Consider the following 24,885-nt stretch of genomic DNA (forward strand, 5'->3'; position numbering starts at 1 on the left):
CCAGCCTAGGTTCAAATCCCGAATCATCCACCTATGCACTGTGGGGCTCTGGGCAAGCCCTCTAACCCTCTCTATGCTTCAATTTCCTCAACTGTAACGTGAAGAGAATAATAGCACAGATGTCCTAGGGTTGTCATGAGGAAATTATGTGTGTCATTGGAGTCACTGAAGGAGGAGCAGAGGCAGGAGCAGAGAAAAACACTTTGAAAAAATAATAATGCCTGACATTTTTCCAAGTTTGATAAAAACTTTAAACTCACAGATCCAGGAAGCTCAATGAACCCCAAGGCAAGAAACCTGAAGAAAAATGTACCAAGTCACCTCATAATCAAAATACGATACCATAGCACATCATAATCAAAAACCTGTTTTAAAAAAACCTACACCGGTCATTCTCAACCAGGGATGATTTTACTTTTTTATAGGGGAGAAAAACAACCCAGGAGGAATGAGAATGTGTGCATATTTGCTAATATATGCATAAAAGAACTCTGAGAGGAGACACAGAGAACCAGTAACAGCAGCTCCCTGGGGGGTGGGGACCAGAGGATAGGACAGGAAGGGGATAGAAAGGAGACTTCACTGCGTATCCTTTAATGTTTTTTAACATGAATATATTATATATTCAAAAAAGTATATTAAAAGCACAGCTATAGACTCATATAAAAAGTGAAAATTCTCCATTTTCCTGTCTCCTGCTTCAGCACCATTCCCCAGAGATTACCAATGTTCATAAGCCAATGTGTGTCTTTTTAAATTAGTTTCTTCTGTGCTTACACAAGCATGAATATTCACCCATAGATTTTGTGGGGTTTCCTTTTTTTTTATATAAAAATAGGACCATACCTTACATGCTGTTCTGCAGTTTGACTTTTTTCTCCTAATCTGTTATGAATATCTTAGTTCCTGTAGTTCTGCCTCATCATTTTAAACAACCACATGATGTTCACTGTATGAATTACTCTTTATATGAAAAACAAACCCCAATATAGTGTTGCATTTTCTAGCTAATTTCTGGTTTTTAGGCACCAAAAAGGAACAAAGGTGATGGTTTTCTGCAGAGCTCTTTAAAACTTTCCCTCCGCAGCAATCCAGGCGCCCTGGATCTCCCCACTCTCACGAGTTTGCTGAGTGAAAAAGCCAAAGAATTCCTCATGGAAAACAGAGTGCAGAGCTTTTACCAGCAGGAGCTGGAAATGGTGGAGTCTTTGCTGTCCCTTGCCAATCAGCCTGTGATTCACAGTGCCTGCTCCGACCAAGTGAGTGCAGCATGCCCATGTGAAAATTCTGGTTCCCTGCCCCAGATCTGCAACTGCAAGTGTGGGTGAAAGTGACTGTGGCATGAAGATTCACAGAGTTGACCCAGGGAACAGAGGGAATGGTTCTGTCACACATTATTTCTATTTTGGAAAGGTCATTGACCACTAAGAACTTGAAATGAGGCATAAGGCTGGGCCTGCCCCTTCCCCCTCCTTATTTTATTTTATTTTTTTTTTTGGAGACAGAGTCTCGCTCTGTCGCCCAGGCTGGTAATTCTCCTGCCTTGGCCTCGCGAGTAGCTGGGACCACAGGCATGTGCTATCATGCCTGGCTAACCAAGATAACTTTCTAAGAGGAATAAAAAATTAAAGAATAAAAAATTACTTAAGTGTTCCTTGAAATTTTACTTACAAACAAGACTGAATACAACTCGGTCTTTATTTAAACTCCTAAAACACAATGGGTTAATCTTATTCTGAAAAAGACAGAGCAAGTCATTAAAAACCATGGTTCAAGTTCACAAATCATTTTGCTGATGAATAAATCATCTTGGATGGATAATTACCTCCTCTCATCTACTTCCCTGTCACTTGGCTTCTGCTGAGATTAAACATCCATCTCAATGAATAACAACCTACTACTATGGACCTTAGACTATTATTATCTTTTTCTACTCAAATATTAAGCATAATAAGATTAAGTAAGGAGGGGCCAGGCGCAATGGCTCATGCCTGTAATCCCAGCATTTTGGGAGGTCAAGGTGGGCAGATCACTTGAGGCCAGGAGTTCAAGACCAGCCTAGCCAAAATGGCAAAATCTTGTCTCTACTAAAAATACAAAAATTAGACAGGGTCTCACTCTGGGTGACCCTGACCCCTGACTCTCACCCAGAGTGAGACCTTGTCCCAACAACAAAAAAAGAAAAAGTTATCTCCATGTTTTTACCCCTAGTGTTACTTGGGTAACTTGTTTTGTTGCTTGGTGTTGACGTGTTGCTTGCAATTAAGAATTATTTGAGACATCGGTTTTAGGCTTTCCCTTTCATTACAGTTCTTAGGTTTGTTGTTGTTGTAACGTGGCTCATTTATTTATTTTCTTTATCCCACCGGGGAATGATCTCAGCTTAAATGTCCCTCCTTGCCCTCCCTGGCCGTCTAGGTGCTCTGATTGCCACGTGGCCCCTCACCCTTACACCCTGTTTTTGTATCTGACTTCACTGGTCTTTATTTGTTTGCCTGCCTGTTCCTCCATCAGAATTTAAGTTCTGTGAGAGCAGAGGCCTTGTCTGTCTTATTCTTTGCTCTCTACCCAGGGCCTAGAACAGGGCTGGCATAAAGCAGCTTCTCACTAATTATTTGCTGATTGAAGGAATGAATGATTTTTAAAAATTCAAATTGTCCCACAAAGTGTAAAGGTAAAGGTCAGTTTCTTTCCCATCCTCCCTCTCACTCCCTTTGCCCTGAGACAAGCACCAGTACTAGTCTCTGGAATATCCTTCTGGAGATAGTCTGTGCTTATGTGTACTCTAAGTCACTGTAGCCCCTTCTGTTTTACACAGATGGTAGCATGGCGTAGTATACTATGAGAGACCACACTTTTCATTGATGTATGTCTTACAGATTCTTTCCTAGCCATACATATAGGTTGGCCCCTACAGTCTTTTGTCACATGTACCATCATGTATGTGACCAGTCTCTCCGTTCCTGGACTGTTTAGATGTTTTCTGATCTCTTGCCATTACCAACAAGGCTGCTGTGAACACCCTTGCTAGGTAACATAAGTTGTTCTTGATTTTGGTGGAATAGATACTGAGTCACATCCTGAACTCCTGGGCATAACTACTGCTTCTCAGTTTTGTTTATGCTCCTAATTATCTCTTCTGGGCAACAGCCTGATGTGCCTAGTGACCCATGGTTTCATACGAGGAGATGAGGGATATCGTTTCAGAAAACACCAAGGTGGAAAGGGTCATGACTGGCTGCTTTGTTCTTTACCAAGGTTGCTTCTAAACAGTTGCGGCGCTCCAGCTGTCGGCTGACAGCAAGATTGACCTTCTTCCCACTTAATCATTTAGAGGCGGCTCCAAGCCAAATTGACCTCCTAGGACTTCTGATGATTCTATCAGCATGTTTGGAAAGAAACTTTAAAGCTTAGCGAAGACCATATTTTTCACATGAAGCCAGCTCTTCTGTGATAGCTATAATTAAGTAAAGAGAGAGACTTAAGGACTCTTTGAGGACTAAAAGACTCCTCCATTCAAAATGATCTGTGGGGAACCTTTGGCATATCTTTTTGAAAATGCTTACAGCAGAAACTTGTGTCTGCCTAGTGCTATATGTTTAAAAAGAATCGAATATGGCACTATATTTGTTTTGTCTTTGGAAACTCTTTTTTCTATCAATTATGAATTAGTCCCTCACATTGCTCTGGTTGGGGAGGTCAGTGTGATTAAATTGAGTTCTGTTTAATAGATTCCTGGGAGACTAAAGGTGCTTTACAATGAGACTGAAACCCTAGATCCTTTGGCACTTTCTGTTGTCATGCAGATGAAAGCTTAACAGAAAAAAATCATTGTGATGGTGTTATAGTTTAGAGGCAGAGAGAGAGCAGGCTTGAATGTTTCCTCCTTTTTTTCATAGTAGTCCTTCTTAGCAAATCCAGAAACATGATAAGCAAGGCCTGTAAAACCATTGTTTCTTTGACAGCTGGATGAATGTTGAGTTTGTTTGGGAATGAAGACTATATATATTTCAGGGATCCACCCAGTTCCTGACCTGAGATGAGGCGAGGCTTGGTAAGGCTCAGCACGTTTAGCTAGTCACTGTTTTTTTTTTGTTTGTTTGGTTTTTTTTTTTTGTCTGTGAGCAATTTCGGTTTCCTAAATCTGATGAGTCTGTCATTGCTCTTGAAAAAGACAAGACACAGATCCCAGTCCAGGAAAAGCTGCTGGCTGGAAGAGGCGATTAGTGGCTTTACCCTTGAGACTATGGCCTTTATAACTAGGCCAGGGAAATACGTCCCAGGGTCAGCTGAGGCAAATGTTTTTGGAAAGGAAGCTTCAAGTATTGTTTAAATTTACAGAGAGCCGTTTCTGGTGAGTCCTTGCTCACAGCTGAAACTGTGTTTTTAATCTCCCAGGCCTAGCATTGTCTCTTCCTGCTGCTTGATCTGACTGAAATCTGGGAGGGGGAACTAGGCTTTTTATATGGTTTGGGGATAACCAAGAGTCATTTTCAAAGACAGGAATAATCATGTAACAATTATCTCTAGTTAGTTTCCAATTTATTTCTATCTTGCTAAGAGATGGTAATAAACCTAACCTCTAGGATCCTTATGTTAAATTGACTAAAGAAGATAGATCTCCTTAGAATTATAAAGATTAAGTAGTTATGAAGGTTTGCAAAGGAGTCTATATTGCGCTGATGGTGCATCCCCTAAGAGCACTCGTGTATGAAATTAAAAACAGTTTTGCCCTAACCTCGTGAATAAAAAGATGTGTGGCTGAGGATTGCTAGGTGTGGTGTTTATTCTAAACACACCCAGAGAGCTTTTCTGCCTGTGGGAGTTGTCAAATATTTCTCAGCCTTATTCTCTCTTCCGAATGGAAGCTGTCATAACCTGGAATGTTTGTCAGTTTTGGGGACCTAATGACGAGGTTCTCCAGCTTGTTCTTTTAAGGAAAAACTTAGACTGTTAATTCAATTAGAGTGTTAGGCTGTTATCGTTAGCCCAGGAGAACACATTTGTGAAACACCACCAGGATCTATTAGAGTAACAAAAAGCCTGTTTGGGAGGCCTCTTCTAGAAAGAGAAGGTTACCTTGGGATGGACTTGTGAACACTTGAGACCCTGTGGAGGCTCTTTCCCCTCCCCTTGAGGAAATGTCATTAGCAAATCTCAGCCACTCTTTTTCCGCACCTCTGGGTGCTGCCCCACATAGCCTTTGTAAGTACCTTTCAATAGAGGTAGGATTTGGCCTTCAAATGCTTTTCTGGAAGCTTTGCCACATTGTTTGGAACTCTGATCTTTTCAATATCTTGACAAATTTCTGTCACATTGAAAATGGATCTGTAGGCCAGGCGCGGTGGCTCACACCTGTAATCCCAGCACTTTGGGAGGCCGAGGCGGGTGGATCACGAGGTCAGGAGATCGAGACCATCCTGGCTAACATGGTGAAACCCTGTCTCTACTAAAAATACAAAAAATTAGCTGGGCATGGTGGCGGGCGCCTGTAGTCCCAGCTGCTCGGGAGGCTAAGGCAGGAGAATGGCGTGAATCCAGGAGGCGGAGCTTGCAGTGAGCTGAGATCACGCCACTGCACTCCAGCCTGGGCGACAGAGTGAGACTCTGTCTCAAAAAAAAAAAAAAAAAGGATGTGTACTTTGAAGAGCAATTGTTGTTCGCCATTTTCTTTGTTTTAGGAAGGAATGGAAAATCCCCAATGGAATAAGAAGAAGAATACACACTCTCTAATGTGTATTTGTTTCCATTCGTCTCACAGATACTTTATCAGTCACCTAACATGTGCTAGGGAGGAGGTGGCCAAGATGAAACAAAGTCCCTAACTCAAGAAGCATCCCATCTGGTCAGGCATGGGGGGACATAGCTGATAGCCTAGCTTCCTCGGGGATAAGAAGCGGGATGACCTGGATGACCCTCCCCAGGCAAACCTGTCTCCAGAGAAGGGAAGAAACACTGAAAGTGAGGGGGAGAGCTGACAGCAGCAGAGGTCCCTTCTAGGTGGGAACTGTGCTTCACCAGGACTGCTGTCTACCTTCAGCCTTGTGGACTCCCCTTGGTGGATCTCTGCACAGCCTCTGTTGTCCTCCATTTAAAATAATGAGGCTATTTAATACTTCATGCTGGAATCTCCAAATTATTCCAACATACATAAAATTCTTTGAAGTCCCTAGGAAGAGGTTGTATACAGCCTCAATTTTAATGTAAAAGGGGGCTAATATATATATACAGTGTTTTGGTTTTGTATAAAAAATAAGTCAGAGATTGTCCAACAGTGAGGGTAGCTTTTTTTATTCTGCACTATAGAGTGTTGAGTTCATTAAAAAAAAAAAAAAAATCACAACTAAGGTATGGAACAGTTATGAAAGGTGACCTGCCAGGGCACACTTCTCAGTCCTCCTTAAATACCATCCTGCTGGGCCAGTACATACCAGGATCTTTTTGACTCAGCAGTTAAAAGGCCTGTTGGACAAATTCATGAACCAGTTGGTCTAGGAGTTGTTCTCAGGTGCCATAAGGTGAGACTTATTTCTTTTCTTTTTTTCTTTTTCCTCTCTACACAGGTGAATTTTAAGAAGGACACCACTTCCAAGGCAATTCATAGTATATTTAAGAATGCTATACAACTGCTGCAGGAAAAAGGACTTGTTTTCCAGAAAGATGATGGTTTCGATAACCTATACTATGTAAGACACTTGCAACTTAACTTTTTTCCTTCGTAGCTTCAATTACAAATGTATTTATTACTTACGAATAACCACTTGATTATTCTTAAAAATCATTAAGGAGGTACATAAAATCAGAAGTGAAAGTTGGCCCTTATCCTTCCCCAAGGTATCTCTTTTAATAATACAGTTGACCCATGAACCACACAAGTTTGAACTGCCTGGGTCTACTTATATGCAGACTTTTTCAACCAAACGCAGTTGGAAAGTACAGTATTTGCAGATGTGAAACCCACGTATAAGGAGGGCTAACTTTTTGTACATAAAGGTTTCACAGAGCCAACTTCAGGACTTGAGTGTGTGTGGATTTTGGTATACCTGAGGGTCCTGGAACTGATCCACTGAGTATACCGAGAGACAACTGTGTATCCTTCTAGACATTTATCTGTACATTTACAAATGCATACATATACAAATGTGCTCCTATGGCTTTTTAATTGTTTCAAATCCCTGACTTATGCAAGAGCCTTTTTGCTTTATGAAAAATGTGATCATCTTCTAAATCAACATTTCTCAATCTGAACACTATTTGGGCTAGGTGATTGATTGTCATGGGAGCTATCCTGTGCTTTGCAGGATATTTAGCAGCATCCCTGACCTTCACCTACTAGAGACCAGGAGCAACACCCCAATTGTGACAACCAAAAATGTCCCTGGACATTGCCAGATGTCTCCTGGGACCACTGAGACTTGCTACTCTAAATAATGCTCTGTACCTTTTTTGGTACCAAGATAACACATCACAGGCACCTTTCCACATTAGTAGTTATAAATCTACCTCGTTCTTTTTAACATCCTCAGGGTATTCCATACTATGGGTACCTGTCGTGTATTTTTTAGCCATTCCTTTTTGATGGATACTTAGGGTATTTCTAACCTTTGCTGTCACAAATAGTGTTGCTGTGGCTATTTTTGCACAGCTATGTTTGTGAACTCATGTCAGTATTTCTGTAAGATTGACTCTTAAAAGAAGAGCTGCTGGAGCAGAGTGCATAGCCATTTAAGCTTTTGGCTGACACAGTGTGATGGGCCTGCCTGAAGGCTGTACCAGTTGACTGCCAGCAGAAGTATGGGTGCTTGTCTGCCTCACTCTTTCAAGTTAAAAGTTCACCTTTTGCTGCATACCTTTAATATTGGAGGAGCTAAGCTGGAAATGGGCCTTCTCAGGACCACTGACATCAGTGGGTGTGGACTCCGTTATGTGCAGCTCTCCCAGAGACTGATCAAATTCTGTGGTATTCCAGAAGTCTCACTATTTACAGGCAAGATTCCTGATGGGGAGCTTTTCTTAATATGACATTTTCTGATATTGATTTACCCTAGTGACTCCCCACTTTAGAGAGATTTTAGAAATTACAATACCATTTAAATAACTTTTGAAACAGGTATCCCGGTCTACATAAGGGCGAGTGCCTCCCACACCATCCCAGGTTGGGAGTCCTGGCATGGGAAGGCTGGGTGGGAGTTGGTTGCTTCCTGGAAGTTGGAGATGCTCATGGGGGCAGCTCACCTTGAGCCCCGCTCTGGGACACACATTTCCTCCCAGGCCTTTAGAGAGCAGCCCTTCCTGAGGAGCAACAGTCCAGGGCAAGGCGTGGTGGGGCTGGGCACTTCCTCCTGTGAATCATTGTGATCAAGCACAAATAGATCTCTTGTCGCCATCTCTGACTTCACCCCTCCACTGCTTTGTAGTCACCTTTCTCCTGAAGCCCTACCTCAGGGAAATGGTTAAAATAAGTCAACACTTCTGTTTGCCTAGTGCTTTCCTAGGTTCAGCAGCTCTCACACATGACCTTGTTTAATCTTTGTCATAACCTTATAAGCTGAGAGAAGGCAGGTGTTCTCAGGATGCCCCCTCCAGTGAGGCAGGTCAGACAGGCATTCTTGGGCTATCTTTAAGGAAGAAGCTTACAGCTATTTGTTTGCATGCCTATTTTCTTTCTTCCTTTCTTCCTCTCTCTTTTTCTCTTTCTTTTTTTTTCTTTCTCTCTTTTTTTGTTAGTAGATTCACTGTGGAACATGAAGGTGAAACCGGTTGTGTGCTGCTTCCCTCTTATCTGAGCTGGTTGAAAAATACTAAGTTGGCCAGGCGCGGTGGCTCACGCCTGTAATCCCAGCACTTTGGGAGGCCGAGTCGGGTGGATCACTTGAGGTCAGGCATTCGAGACCAGCCTGGTCAACATGGTGAAACCCTCATCTCTACTAAAAATACAAAAATTAGCTGGACGTGGTGGTACACGCTTGTAATCCCAGCTACTTGGGAGGCTGAGGCAGGAGAATAACTTGAACCTGGGAGGCGGAGGTTGCAGTGAGCTAAGATCGTGCCACTGCACTCCAGCCTGGGCGATAAGAGTGCTATTCCATCTCAAAAAAAAAAAAAAAAAAATGGAAAAAGAAAAAGACTAAGTTATGTCTGCCTTTGAGAGCAGAATGTGTTTCAGTGGGTAGGCTAGCTTTACTCTCATGCTAGCCTGTCCTTGCAGGGTTGTTTTTTTTTTCTCCTTTTATTTTTCCTTGTGGTTGGGAGAAGCAAGAAAACTGATGCAACACAAGACAGGTGTCAGGGCCCAGAAGGAGTCATGGGGTGGAGATCAGAGGCCTTGATCACTGGGCCTTGCTCAAAACTATAATAACAAATAAGAGAAATGTACTATGAGTGTTGAAGAAGAAAGTTAGTTGCTCCTTAAAAGTATGCAATTCCAGCTTTTTTTTTTTTGTTTTAACCTCATTGCCCCAGTGAACCAACTCCCAAGGACGTGTCCTCTGGGCAGAACTGGTTTGACACTAGGCCAAGTATCAAACATCACATTAATGGTGTAGGGAAGATGATTATTATGTAATCTTTAGAAACTATCCTGAATACTAATTTGGAAGTCTGGATGACACAACTGCTGTGTTACCTAAGAACACTCTCTCTCTCAACTATTTTTCCTATTTAGGTAACCAGAGAAGACAAAGACCTGCACAGAAAGATCCACCGGATCATTCAGCAGGACTGCCAGAAACCAAATCGTAAGTGGTATAATGTACAAGTGACTCCCTGGTGCCCTGGAAGGGGATACTGTCTCCTGGGGAGCACTGGATGGAGAATCAGGAGACCCGGGACTTTTCCCAGTAGTGACTTGGAAAGGTGATAGTCAAAGTACCTGCCCTCCCTGAGCCTCCATCTCCTCTCTAAAGGAGTGTTAGGCTAGCACAGTTATTGTGACCTTGGCTGTACATAAGATTCAACCTTGGAGCTCTCTAAACATTCAGAGCCCAGATTCTACCCTGGGGATTTTGTTTCCGTAGAGGATGAGGTGGGGGCTAGACAGGGAATTCTGATACAGTGAGGTCACCACACTAGGACGTTTTGATGTCATTCTGCTTCTCATGTTCTGATTTGCATTATTTCCTATTTCATGCTTGCCCCTTTCCTTTGAACACAAACCTGACATTTCCCTCTATTCTAACATCACAGCCTTTCAGTGTTGGAAGGGATGGTTCTAGACATGACAGTTTATGAACGGTGTAATTTGGTCATCTTGGAAACTGTTAATTTGCAAAAGACATGGTTTAGAAAATAGTTCTGGTAGAGTTAGTTCAGCCCCTAGTGGTTAGACACTGAAACTGTAGCTACTCTGACAAGGAACAATACTATTTCCACACTAGTTAGAAAGAGAAGGAAGCATTAGTCTATCTTTAAATCCTATGTAAACTGACCGGTTTTAAAGGTGACTTTTCAAAGTCTAGCTTTTGCAAACACATTCTATAATAAGAAGTGTCGGAAAGGTTTGTTAATGACCCCAGGTCCCTGATCTGCCAGTGAACTCCACCTCCAGTCCTTCGGCCCATACATCCCTGGGGCCTGGACCTGCGCCAGGTTGAGTCAGTGGGTGAAGCTGGGCCAGGTTTCCAGCGCCGGTGTTTATGGTGGTAGATAGCCCTAGTTAGCCTTTAAGAAACCATGAGGTCGGATCCCAGAGTGGTGTGACAGCAGCTCTTAAAATAAACTCAAAGCAATATATTATTTCAGTGCAAGTGAATGGACTTCGTTCACTTCATTCAGAACAATAAAAGCAAATATCCTTTAGTTGAGGGAAAAGCCCATCTGTCCACAATTGAAGGAACTTTTGAGAGCAGTGCAATGTGGGATTCCTCAGCCAAGAAGGGATGAGAAGATGCTCCCAAGATAACATCGCTGCAGTCACCATATTCTCAGGCCTCCTGGCCAGGTTCTTATTTTCATCTGCATTAGGAATAGAATGGATTGAACCCTAGGGCTAGTAAAGCACGTGAAAAGAATTCACATTTCATTTGGACTTGGCTCTCTGAAGTGTCCTGAAAGTGGCAGGTTTAACATCTACATCTACCCACAGCTCATCAAATGGACAGGCCCTGCCACTCAGTCTGTGAATGGGAGCCTCTAAAAGCCACTAGCCAATCACCTGGCACTACTACACTCCCAGGAGCTGAATTCTGAAGCCTGAGTTACTGAGAATGCTGATAAAAGATGTTATAAGGACTGTTTTGGAACCTGCTGTGACCACCCCGCTTCATAATGTCATAACATAGCAATTCAGAATAGTAGTGTACGCCCCTCATGAAAAGCCAAGCAGTGCAAAAATCCAGACCAAAAAGCCAGACTCCCTCCCAGCACTGAGCCCCAGCTTCTGTGTTCCCCTCTCCAAAGGCAGTGGTTGTTATTAGTTACTTGCATATCCTGTTGGATATGTGTTTTCTATCAAGGATAAACTATACAGATATGCACTTACAAACATGTTGTATTATTTATCCTTGATAGAAAACACAAGTGAAGTTTAGCCGACGATATACATTGTTCTACACCTTGTATTTTAGATCTAACATTGCCTTCTAGAGGTCAACAGTACACGTGAAAGTGCCTACGTCTTTTCATTAGCTGGACAGCATGCTGTTATATGTATAGGTAAATATCCGACTCTCAATCTAACCATTCCTACTGGGCCTTTAGTTCCTTTCTAGCCTTTCATACAGAATATAGCCTGGAGTTTTTCCTTGTCAGGATGATTGGTAGAAGGACTTGAAGTCATTTCTGAGTGTCTCACAAAGGCTAACACTTCAATAATGAAAGGACTGTGAACATCAAGCCTGTCTTAGCTCCCTGAAGTATTGATTTGTTTTCTGAAGACGGGCAATGTGGTGGCATTGTGAGGAGCTGTGCTCTGGAGCCACCTTGCCTAGGTTTGAATCCTGGCTCTGCCACTTGCTAGCTGTGTAACGTTGGGCAAGTGCCTTGGGTTCTTTAAATGCAAAGTGGGGATAATAATAGTACCTACACGATGGGTTTTTATAAGAAGTAAATGAATTGGCATTTAGAAAGTTAGAAGAGTACTCAGTGCTTAATTATGATCTGAAAAGTGTTAAATAAAAATGAAGTTCTCTCTCCTAATGGCACAAGTGGTAGCCCCTAATTCTGTAGCCTGGAGGCCTGAAGGCTCACCCTCTACTTGGTTTAATATTGATCTGGAAGGAAGCAGTTTCAGATAGAATCTGTATGTGGATTATTGCTGTATTATTGTTGGAATAAAGTTGACAAAATCTGGATTTTGGCTTTCAGTATGGGTACAACAATGGCAAATTATCCAAAAGAGCTCTATGTTGAACACGTGTTTTTATCTCTTTTTATTCTGAAAATATTCCAATTTATCAAAAAAAAATTAAAAGACTGGTACAATAAACACCGATATACCCTTCACCTAGACTGACTAAAAACGTCAGTTTGTATTTGCTAAGCATGGGGACATTCTCCTATTTTCTCACCAAATCATTTTGCACCTAAGAAAATTAACATTTGATGAGTTCCAAAATGGCAGCCTTTCACTAAATGTTACTTTATACCGTTAGCTTTTCAAAAATCTCCCATGTATTTAGCTCAGGTTCATTTTTTACTATCCCAGAGCTGGAGAGAACTGCTGCTTTTGGTGGAAACTGAGTACCATATAACACTACTCATACTGGAGGATTTTTTTTAACTTACGACAAACTTTTTAAAAAGACTTCAAGAAGTTTAACTTTTTGTAGTTATAGTAGTAGGTTATATCTGAAATGTATCTTTATGTCATTTGGGTCTCTAGAACATCAGCCTTTGTGGTTTCTGGTAGAGGTATGATGGGGTATAGTATGAATCAGGCTACATGTGAAAGTTCTTGGGAAAATATAAGGCACGGTTATCACCACTCATAGCGATCCGTCATAAGATAACTATGTCTGCCAGGCAAACACATTTCAGAAAAGTCTGCTTCGGCTTGTGGGTTTGTTCCAGAAGAGTCGAATTATGTAATTGTACTAACCACTGGGGAGCTCCTTGCTGGCCTTTCCTACTTTTACTGTTTTCTAATAATTTCTCACTTAGAGAAGAATCTAAGGCCAGGCACAGTGGCTCACTGCCATAATCCCAATGCTTGGGAGGACTGCTTAGCCCAGGAGTTCGAGACCAGCCTAGGCAACATAGCAAGACCCTGTCTCTACAAAAAATAAAAATTAAAAATAGAGAGGAGTCTAAGTTCACGTTACCCATGTGACTGGAGATCACTTTTGAACAGCCTCACCAGATAACCCTCAGCAGAACAGCCTTTCTGACTAAATAGTTGAAGGCCTCTGAGACAGTCAGCATCACTGCTTCGGGCCCCACGGATGCCTGTAAGTCATCTTGAGCCCTGGGTCCAAGCATCCAGGCCTTGCAGAAACTAAAAGCTGAGCAGCACTAAATTCCTTGTGCTCCTCCCTACCGTGTGCAGGTCTGTGTGGTTGGAGCCCCTCACCCTCCATCATCAAACCTATCCTCGCTTGCTGGTCAGCTCTTCCTCCTTGAGAGGCTTTTCTTCTTGGGAAGGGATGAAGCTTCTATAGAGCAGGAACTAGGTTACATTCATCTTCTTGGATTATGGATATGATGGACCAAATCATAGTAGTTCCCCCCGGTCTCTCATCCACACAGCCACCCTGAGAAGGAGGTGGTTTTGTTCCCCGGAGTGACTTTGTCCCAGTTGTAGAGCCAGGGCTTGAATTCTGGTGTGGTGGACTCCAGTGGCAGCTCTCAGTCTTCCAAACTCTACTTGCTCCTCCTTGCTCAGCACTGCACACATAGTAGGTGTTAAAGAAGTCTGTGGAGTGAATGTTGAAGAAACAGCCTGGAAGTATAGACGCCAGCAATCCCAGTCGGGAGGAGTAATGAGTGGACACAGCCACTAGAGGTCAGAATTTAGCAAATCTTTCTTAGCCCCAGGCGCAGTCTCTGAGCCTTAGGGTTGGAAAGGGCCTTGGAAGTGGTTTTTACCACAGCTGAGAGCACTCAGGCCTAGGGATGACTTGTCCAAAGCTACAGAAGTGCACCAAACCTTGAACCATGCTTTGCCTTACACCGCAATACCTCTTCGAGCACCTTCCTGAAGCCTAAAGCATTTTTCATCTGAAAACAACTTTCAGTAACTGTGTGGAGCACCTTTTGTGTGCCAGATACTGGGTATACGGCAGAGAGAGACCATGCCTGGCCCTGCCATGGAGTTTTAAACTGTGACAACTGGAGAGGGTTTGCTTTTGGTAAAGAAGTTTGACTTTGACTCAAAGTTAGAAATACATTTTACATCATGAACCAATAAATTATATAATTCTAATGCATAAGATATATATGAAATAAAGTTTCATGAATTAATATGTATCCAAATTACAATGCAAGATATTCTGTAATGTTCTATTTCTGCTCTCTTTTAGTTTGGTAAGAAAAAGAATGCTGGCCGGGCGCGGTGGCTCACGCTTGTAATCCCAGCACTTTGGGAGGCCGAGGCGGGCGGATCACGAGGTCAGGAGATCGAGACCATGGTGAAACCCCGTCTCTACTAAAAATACAAAAAAAAAATTAGCCGGGCGTGGTGGTGGGCGCCTGTAGTCCCAGCTACTCGGAGAGGCTGAGGCAGGAGAATGGCGTGAACCCGGGAGGCGGAGCTTGCAGTGAGCCGAGATTGCGCCACTGCACTCCAGCCTGGGCGACAGAGCGAGACTCCGTCTCGGAAAAAAAGAAAAAGAATGCTGATCGCAACCTATAAAAATTGGTTTCATGATCCCCTAATAGGCACAACCCCCAGTTTGACTACTGCCAACCTAAAAGGAAGGAGCTGAGGCAAAATTAATACAAGTAGAGAGTTGATTTTGGCCAAGTTTCAGGATTGCAGCTGGGGAGCATAGATTCAGGTTTCACTGAATATACACTCTGATTAGCAGCAGTGACAGGTGGATTTTTTTTTTTTTTTTTTTTTTGAGATGGAGTCTCACTCTGTCACCCAGGTTGGAGTACAATCTCGGCTCACTGCAACCTCTGCTTCCTGGGTTCAAGTGATTCTCCTGCCTCAGCTTCCCGAGTAGCTAGGATTACAGGTGCATGCCACCACACCTGGCTAATTTTTGTATTTTTAGTAGTGACGAGGTTTCACCATGTTGGCCAGGCTGGTCTCGAACTCCCAACCTCAGGTGATCCGCCCACCTCGGCCTCCCAAAGTTCTGGGATTATAGGCGTGAGCCACTGCGCCTGGCCCATAAGTGGATTTTTAAAAGCCAAAAAGGAGGACAGGGAGTGGGCTGATACAAAGTTGTTTGTCAGGAATTCTCATTGGTTTATAGATAACATTGATTGGTGACTGGCTATACATTGTTAAGCCATAGGGTGTGGATTATAGTGTTCAATCTGGCATTATTAGGCTAATTTATAACTACTTGTGCCAATAGCAAGCAGTTTCTGAGGTGAATATGTAGGAGTAGGGCGTGATTGCCGTTTCATCGTCGTGTCTCTCTGGGCCTGATAATTAAAAGGACTTGCATTCTTCAGATAAAAGTTATTTTATTTTCTCATTACCAATGTTTAAGTCATTGATTTCAACTAGGAAAGAGGTTACTAACTCTGAATTTGTATTGTTGTCTACTAGATGGTCTTAGTTTGGGGCAGAGTGTAAGAGGTTACTAGGAATACAGCCATCACAGATAAGACTTTTGGAAGCCAGGAAGAGAGGAATGAGAGCAGGCCGAAGGTAGGAATCCCTTCTCACCAGGCAGCCGCATCAAATTAGGACTTAGGGGGAAGCACACGGTGGCTGCAGCAAACCAGCTCTGCCGTGAGTCTCTCTCGAGAGGGCTCCCCTCTGAGAAGCTAGAGGTTTGGCACTGAATAGGTTACACTTATACATGTAATTACCCCAGAGAAAAAAGTTTATCAAGCACTAAAAATCCAGTAGGTTATGGATAAAAAAATCTTTGATTGGGAATCCTTGAAGGTTGAAGTTCAGAGTCCCTGAGCAGTGGCTCCATGTCACCGTGGTGACATCAGGGGCCTGAGAACAGGTGTTTCTGTTTTGTTTTTGTGATCATGTGGATCATGCATTTCTGACTTTAATGTGCATAAAGATCATCTGGGGATCTGGTCAGAATGCAGGTGGCCCGACAGTTGTGTCCACACTCAGCCACCTGCCTTTTTCCTGCAGACATGGAGAAGGGCTGTCACTTCCTGCACATCTTGGCCTGCGCTCGCCTGAGCATCCGCCCGGGCCTGAGTGAGGCTGTGCTGCAGCAAGTTCTGGAGCTCCTGGAGGACCAGAGTGACATTGTCAGCACAATGGAGCACTACTACACAGCGTTCTGAGCAGAGACACGCAGACCAGCTGAGGAGGACAAAGATAAGGTGGCGTTCACCCCCAGGCTCTGACTTTCAGCATCATGCAGGGGCTTATCTGTCTGGAGGCAGTTACCTCATAATAAACTATAAAATATGGTCATCTTGGGAATGGGATTTGGCATAAATGTTGTTGGCTCCCTTCTGTCCACTGTGTCCTTGGAGTACAATGATTTTGATCTCAGCCATGACACAACAAGAAAACCCTCCCTGTTGACCTCCTGGCTGGACTGCGCATTGTTCGCAGAGCAGAATGGGGAGGAAACAGTGTTGGCAGCTTAACTGGCGTTTGTGGTTGGAGTCTCTACCATGGCAAAGGGACACCATAGGGTAGTGAACGTTCAGGAACTGAGGAGCATATGGCCTGATCACACAGTTCTAAGCTTTTCAAAACTTCAGGTTATCAGAGACCTTCCTGTGGGCCTCCCTTGCTGGCTAAGAACTGGTTTAGGGGAGTAGTTCTCCCTGGATGAGTGTCACTTGCTTACAGTTTCTGTGGCTCAGTTACCAGCAGTGGGGTTGAGACCTGGGTCGATGCTCTTTACAGGCCTGCCCGGAGATAGGAATAAACAGGGATCCACAGCATGACTATGTGTTTGTCATTTTCCTTTTATTTCCTTGGGAATCAAAAGATGTCCCAGTACATTTCCCTGCACTTACAGAGGTGCATGACTAAATACATTGTCCCTCGATGCCCCTGAAGATCACGGAGGCAGTCAGCCAATTGCCTGGCAGGCGATAGATGTTATTTTCAGGGTTGCCGCTGAGTGTGCAGGATGTGCTGACACCATCCAGACAAAGTCTCAGTATGTGCCCAGACAGGTGATGGAGTCATGCTTTTGCTCAGAATGACAAGGTAAAGGAAAAACATCTGAGCTATGTTGTAGGCCTGTTCTGACAGCAAAATGACAAATCTAGCCAGCAAAAATAAAGTGTGGAGAAAGATTTGGAGTTAATTACAGTCATTTCACAGAAGGCACTGTCTTCGTCTGCCGCATTTGCTCTTGATGTAATAAGCTCTTCGTGGCTCAGCCGGAGATCCTTTAGGCCTGGAGAGTTGCTCCTCTCTCCGCGGAAACAGGACAGTCTTTATATGCAGGAGTCTACTGCAGCTTGATACGTCAGGCTGAGAGCTAGGACCAGTAGATGGCCTCCTGTCATAGACTTGTGTGATGATGCAAACCTTTGCTGATTTCTAACAGTGATTATGTAGCGGCTGCCCTGCGTCTTCTCTGTGTACAGAAGGGTCCCTAGAATAGAGTCTGCCTGGAATGATGTCCTGGGCAGTTCTTCCTTGAGGTCAGCAGCTGTTCCACGTTGAATGTGTCTGATTAGTGGGGCTGCCCAGGAAGGAGTCCAGAATCAGAAGGTAAAAGGGGCATACCCTTGCCTGTAGCAACTCTGCTCTTAGGGGTTTATCTCAAGGAGATGGCCACACAAGTGTGAAAGGATGATTGCACAAGGTGTTCATTGCTGTATAATCTAGAATTCTATATTGGGGAAAATTTCTATAGGGAAAAAGTTAATTACGGTTCCTGGGCACAATGAAATACTATGCAGCCACGAAAAAAAATGATGAAAGCAGACAGACAGTGTTGCCATGGCACACTGTCCCCAGTAGATTTAGTGGGAAGTAGATAAGAGTTATAGATCTGTTTCTGTAGTATAACACCATTATCTACAGCTCCCTGTGTGTATGTATATATCTGTAGAGAGAGTGTATATTTCTACATGGAGGTCTTTATAAATGTAGCACGTGTGTGTGTGTATATATATATATATATATATATATATATATATATACACAGTCGACCACTGCCTTCTCCTGGAAGTACTTTCACATTTGGCTTTCAGGACACCGAGCTCTCTGGTTGCTCCTTCTCAGGTTCCTTTGTTCAGTGCTCTGCCTCCCTGAGAGCTCAGTCCCAGACCTCTTTTCTATCTGGCTTGCTCCCTGGTGTGTCTCCAGCAGCCACATGGATTATACCATCTATATGCTGTCTAACTCCTCAATTTAAACCCAGAATGGGCCTCTTCCCTGAACTGCAGACCCCTATATTCAGTTTGCTACTGACATCTCCACTTAGGTCTCTAATGGACATCTCAAACTTCTTAGGCCCAAAGCCAGCCTCCCAGTTACTCCTGACCCCAGGCTTGCTCCTGATAGTGACATGAGGCAGCCAAATGCCTAGGCAGAGAGGGGTGGGTCCCAAATGACACCCCACATTCATGCGAAGAACAGCCTGAAGGCTAAAAGACCAGACTACTGGTCCTGGATGAAACCCACCACCCAGAGTGGGAACTTCTGTTCCTGTTTGCCCACCCTTTCCCAATTGATTCTTTCTGAATAACGCCTTAACCAATCGAATGTTGCCTTTTCCAATAATACCTACAGCCTGCCCTTCCCCCATTCTGAGCCCATAAAAAGACCCGGACTCAGCCATATTAGGGGGACTTTCCCGCCTTTGGGTGGTGGGACCACCCCCACGTCCCCTCTCTGTTGAAAACTGTTTCATCACTCAATAAACTCCCAGCTTTGCTCACTCTTCCACTGTCAGCACATTCTCATTCTTCTTGGTTGCTGGGCAAGAACTCAACCAGTGTAGAAGCCATACTTGGCCCAGGCGGGTGAAGTGGGCGGGCCGTCTCTCGCAGCAGGTAGCATGGTCAAGCGAGGCCCAGGCGGGGCGTCACCAGCCAGAGGTCCCTGGCTTGCAAAGTGACCGAGAAAAAAATCCTGTGCCACTCCATTGGAAAAATGTCCCTGAATCAGGAAGAGGCAGCTCCATCCAGTTGCTCAAACCAAATCCATTGGCTTCTTTCTTTCTATCATACCTCACATCCAATCTGTCTGCAAGTCTTTTGGCTCTATCTTCAAAATATCTCCAGAATCCAACTGCTTCACCCTCCTTCCCGGCCTCCTCAGTCCTCCTTGCTTCCGCCCTGGCCCCTCTTGGACTGTTCACAGCACAGCAGCTGTTGCCACCCTGTTAACACTCCCACTCTCCTACAGCCTTTGGTCTTGCCCCAGGTAGGAGCCTGAGGCTGCACAGAGGTCAGCACGGCCCGGCTTGCCCTGCCCTCCCAGCCCAGCCGCATGGGCCTTGCTGCACACATGCCTCGGCATATTCCTGCCTTAGGGCCGGTGCTCCTGCTATTTCCTCTTCCCAGGTAACCATGTGAAGTGCCTCCCTCTGCCCTCTTTCCAGCCTTTACTTGAGTGTCACCTTCTCAGCGAGGCCTGCCCTCATTCGTCTTTCACTGTTTGTAACCCACCTCCCGTCCCTCTTCCCAGAACTCCCTTTCCTACTTCATTTTTCTTCACAGTACTTGATACTGCCTAACACACTCCATGGTTTCTTACTTGCCCTGTTTATTATTTTTCCCCAATAGACAGAATGTTCCATGATGGCAGAATTCTCTGTTTTTCTTTCCTTCCATGTCCCCAGCACCTAGAACAGTGCCTGACACATCTCCTAAGCAATATGACCAATAAGTATGTGTCTGGCTGCCTTCCGGCTGCCAGTGTCTGCCTCTTTCCTAGGGGGAGTGGTTGCGGGGGTGCTTTCTCACATGTCTTAGTAGGCTGTGCAGGCTGGAAGTGCTCAGAAGTCACACCCCCAGGGAGCAGCCTCAGCCAACAGCACCTTGGGTATAAATGCCCCAGCTCCCTCGCCCTCAGGTAAGCATTGCTGAGGCACACGTTCCATACTCTTTTCCAGAGTTCCTCCATGGGACTGAGCACCATCCATCCACCCACAGGAGCAGCTAACCTGATAACCACCAGCCTCACCCTCCCTGCCTTACTTCCCTGCTCCCCTTTACCACATGCTGACCTCCCAAATGCATTTCTTGCTTTCCAGTCTCTGTCTCAGGATTGGCTCCTGGATGAACACAAACTAACACTATGTTCACAAATATATTTGGGAAATGCTGGATGAATAATTATACACATCAGACAGATTACTAGAAATGCTCACCAAAGGGATGCACATGTTACCTCTGCATGGTGAGATCTCAGGTACTTTTTACCCAACATGGCTATCCTTTGGCATTTTTATAATTAGCAAGTGCTCACTCTTCCACTGTCAGTACATTCTCATTCTTCTTGGGCGCTGGACAAGAATTCAACCGGTGTGTTGGTGGTTTGAGGCCGGCCTGGGTGGTCTCAAACTCCTGACTCCTTATATAATTTCTACAAAAATTATAAAGCTGTTTCCCACTCCCTACCCCACACTCATGTAACCTGAAGCATGAGTAAACCAAGAATGAGGTAGGCCTCTGTCTTCTACAGCAACATCAGAACTCTAAGAACATGAGGGACTCTTAGAAAACTCTCTGGAGCTAACCACAGTTGGGTCACTGCTCATGTACTGAAGACCAGCCAGAGGGTTCCCCTGAAAAGGAGGGAAACTGAGCAAACATTCTCCAGTTCTCTTAGTGTGCACGTGTTTCAGGAGGTGTGAACCCCACATGTAGCTTGTGTAGGCAAGAAGACAAATAGTGCTACTGTCTGGTCAAGGATTTGTTTGAAGAGCCATGATTATGCCCATATGGTAAGCTACCAGTGCTCCCCATCCCTGTAAGACACTTCTTTCTCATTATTTCCTCCTCTGATGGTGTGCCAGGATGCTGGCCGAGAGAAGCCAAGTGGAAAGAAGGCTGTTCAGTGACAAGGAACCTAAGACTTAGTGCCAAGGACTGAAACCAAGTAAACTTGTAATTTTCCGTGATGGAAACATCTACACTTTCTCATTAGTGGCTTCTACAGCAGTTGCCCCAAAGAAGCGTCTCATTGTTTTCTTACTACATTTATGTGAAGCATACAGGCAAACTCAGAAAGACTGTGATAAGGCTCGCCAGAGATGCTGCACAGGTGCTGGGGGAAAAGCAGGACCATCCTGAAGGGAGATGGTGTCTGTGGACAAAGAACTCTGCAGTGGTTCTTATTTGCATGATTTCTGCTGGTGTAAATGTGAGCTCAAGCTCCCACATAAGTGAGTTTTCATTGTAATCCAGAATTTTTTTAAATCACCCCACTTCTATTGAACTTGCACTATCGTCTGTTCACCTCTACTGTATTTATTAAATAAATCTAAATAGGTAAATCACAGTACAGCAAAAGGTTCTGTGTTCCCCAGAATTCTAATCAAACTCCAAATTCCTGAAAAGGCTCTAGTCCTTTTCTGTATGTCAAATTTAAATGATAAGTTTTCATTTTGTAACATAAAGAGGGATTTTGAAGACCACAGCACAGCCCTGGGGTTTTTGCATAGAGATAATAAACAGATGATCAGTTTTCAGACTGATTTGAGAAAATGTCAGTGTGAATTGGTGAAAAATCTGGGTTGGAAATAGTGCTGTTTTATTACTTCAGGTCTACCCAGTGGTCTTCATTAAACCTGAAATACCACGAAGGAACAGGTTTCTGCTCTTAGGAAATTTGCTTTAATAAGAATTAATTGTGTATCAGTTATTAGTATCATTTGATTATTATGTATTTATCATTTAATATTTAGGTGATGTAAAAGTACTTCAACGCAAGAGAATTGAAAACATGGCCACACAAACGCTTGTAAGCAAATGTTCACAGCAGCATTATTCCTAACAACCAAAAAGTAGAAACAACCCAAATGTCCATCAGCCAATGAATGGATAAACAAAAGGTGGGCTATCCATACAATGCAGTATTACTCAATGAAGTACTGATATATGCTAAAGCATGGTGAACCTTGAAGAAATTAAGTGCAAGAAGCTAGACACAAAAGGCCACATATTGTATGATTCCATTTAAATGAAATGTCCAGAAAATAGGCACATACACAGAGAAGAAATAGATGAGGCTGGGTGCAGTGGCTCACACCTGTAATCCCACCACTTTCAGAGGCCGAGGTGGGCAGATCACCTGAAGTCAGGAGTTCAAGACCAACCTGGCCATGGCTAAACCCTGTATCAACTAAAAAGTACCAAAGTTAGCCAGGCGTGCTGGTGGGCACCTGTAATTCCAGCTACTCGGGAGGCTGAGGCAGGGAGAATTGCTTGAACCCAGGAGGCAGAGGTTGCAGTGAGCCAAGATCATGCCACTGCACTCCAGCCTGGGTGACAAAGCGAGACTCTGTCTGTAAAAAAAAAAAAAAAAAAGTAGATGGTGTGGCCAGGCATGGGAAGGGTGGGGATTGGGTGGTACAGGGCTCCTTTTGGGGTTAATGGACATGTTCTGGAATTAGATAGTGGTGATGTGTGCACAACGCTGTGAACAGACTCAGAACTATGGGCTAGGTTGGGATTCCTCACATCATGGTGTCTGGGTTTCCAGGGTAGGCATTCCAAGAGATAGCAAGAGCCACATGGAAGCCACATGGCCCTTTTTCTGTGGCCCCAGAAGCCACAGCCTCACTTCCATGGCCTTCTAATTGTTGAGGCTATCACAGTCCCATGCAGATTCGAGAGGAGAGGAATAAACTCCACCTCTTGATGGGGAGTAACGAGGTTCTAGAAGGGCACATAGGTCCGGGAATATTACCCTGGTCATGTTGGAAAATACAGTCTCTCACAGATATCTTTCAGCTTTTATATAAATACAGCATCATTCTTTAAAGAGCTAGGCTTAAAAATACCAAAAAAATACAAAGAAGGGGAAAGAATGGTCTACCACTTCCCAAATACTGTGTGTATGTATGTGTGTATATATATATATGTATATACATATATATCTCTATATATATGTGTGTATATATATATGTGTGTGTGTGTGTGTGGGTGTGTATATATATATTTAGGTGATGTATGTATACATACATATATATATATATAGAGAGAGAGAGAGAGACGGAGTTTTACTCTTGTTGCCCAGGCTGGAGTACAGTGGTGTGATCTTGCCTCACCGCAACCTCCACCTCCCAGCTTCAAGCAATTCTCCTGCCTCAGCCTCCCGAGTAGCTGGGATTTCAGGCATGTGCCACCATGCCTGGCTAACTTTGTATTTTCAGTAGAGATGGGGTTTCTCTATGTTGGTCAGGCTGGTCTCGAACTCGCGACTTCAGGTGATGGGCCCGCCTCAGCCTCCCAAAGTGCTGGGATTACAGGTGTGAGCCACTGCACCCGGCTTACTGTGTATATTTTTAAGATTGTATGTATATTGTTAGGAAAATAACCATGTTAACAATATTTTTGTGTATCCTTCCAAAAAAAAGGTCAGCATTTTATATGCACTTCACATTTTTATTAATACTATATTTTGGAAGTCTTTTTTTCTTTTTCACTTTAGCATGCAAAATCAGCATCTTTTAAAATGGTGACATAATTCCATCGTATTGCTGTTCCATAATGCACTTAGCCAAGGCCCTATGGAAAAACATTTAATTGGTTTCCGATTTGTTGCTATTGCAACCAATTCTGCAGGAAACATTTTTCTTTTCTTGGTATGTGTTTAAAGTATGTTTGTATGGTAAATTTCTAGCAATAGAACTGCCAGGAAAAGGGGCATGGGCATTTTAAAATTTGCATAGGCACTAACAAATTACCCAGTAAAAAGACTGATCCATCGTACACTCCTATCAATGATTTATGCGTCTACTGTTTGCCCATGAGCTCACCCACACTTTGTATTATCAGTATTTTTAGTCCATGTCCATCTGATAGGTGAAAATGATTTCTGGTTTCTGTTTGCATTTATGTTTTTTTAGTATGAGTAGTATTGAGCATCTGTTCATCATGGGAGCCTTTAGATAAAGTTTTACCCTGGACAGTAGCCATTGCTTCCAGCAAGGGCTACAGACGGCCAGGCACGTGTTCTAGCAGTGGTATCTACTGCGGAACCAGCCCAGAGCGCAGCTGCCAAGGTGCCAGTTAATACACAGCTGGAATAAACATCCGGAAGAACTCAAAATTCAAAATTCCAAACCTGCCACTCCAAGTGCTTGGTCACATGCCCACCCAAATATTAAAAATAATAATGTATTACAACACCGATGGTTTTATTTATTTTTCTTTTTTCTATATCACAAGTCATCAAGCAAAGAAAGGACAGCAATCTTTTTAAAACCAGCCGCCATACTATTGACTCAGACCTCTCATAGACTAGATGCCATTTAGCTCTGGTTCAGTGACACTGTCCCCAGTCAGATTAATGTGAAAAACTAAGGATGTTTTTAAGGAAGTGCTAATTAAGTGGAGAAGGTAGTTTTAGTAATAGAAGTGGTCTTAACAGCAGCTGCCATTGACTCAACATAGCTTAATTATCATCATAAGCTGAGGCTTCACTTCCATCATTTACTGGGTTTGGTACAGTTAATTGGGGCATTGGGCAACACCATTTTTGATCATCTTCTTGGCTAGAAATTGCTCCCTCGGGGAGGAGGGCATTGATTTTTTATTCTGAGGACAATCTGTGATTGGAGGAAATAAAGCAGGGTGAGGACAGAATATCCTTCAGTTCTTCAGCTCTGCTTTAGAGCAAAGCAGCAGCGGGGTGCCTGAGCTCTG

General features: G+C 43.7%; 1 protein-coding gene across 4 annotated transcripts in view; it reads left to right on the forward strand.

Moving 5' to 3' along the window:
• STN1 (STN1 subunit of CST complex) overlaps positions 1-24,885 on the forward strand; it is a 67,758-nt gene that overhangs the window by 19,661 nt on the left and 23,212 nt on the right. For 2 of the 4 annotated variants that reach the window (XR_004028772.1, XM_030807419.1), the window contains exons 7-10: positions 1,088-1,259; positions 6,564-6,686; positions 9,665-9,737; positions 16,214-16,410. Coding sequence is in view for 3 of the 4 variants with exons in the window: in XM_030807419.1 (XP_030663279.1) it covers positions 1,088-1,259; positions 6,564-6,686; positions 9,665-9,737; positions 16,214-16,371 (526 nt within the window). In the remaining variant the exon portion in view is untranslated. Of the gene's footprint in view, positions 1-1,087; positions 1,260-6,563; positions 6,687-9,664; positions 9,738-16,213; positions 16,551-20,123; positions 21,711-24,885 lie in introns of those variants that run through there. The other 2 variants (XM_030807422.1, XM_012505621.2) reach the window with 2 other exon arrangements.

The sequence above is a fragment of the Nomascus leucogenys genome, chromosome 3 (assembly GCF_006542625.1).
Source record: "Nomascus leucogenys isolate Asia chromosome 3, Asia_NLE_v1, whole genome shotgun sequence".
NCBI classification, from domain to species: Eukaryota; Metazoa; Chordata; class Mammalia; order Primates; family Hylobatidae; genus Nomascus; species Nomascus leucogenys.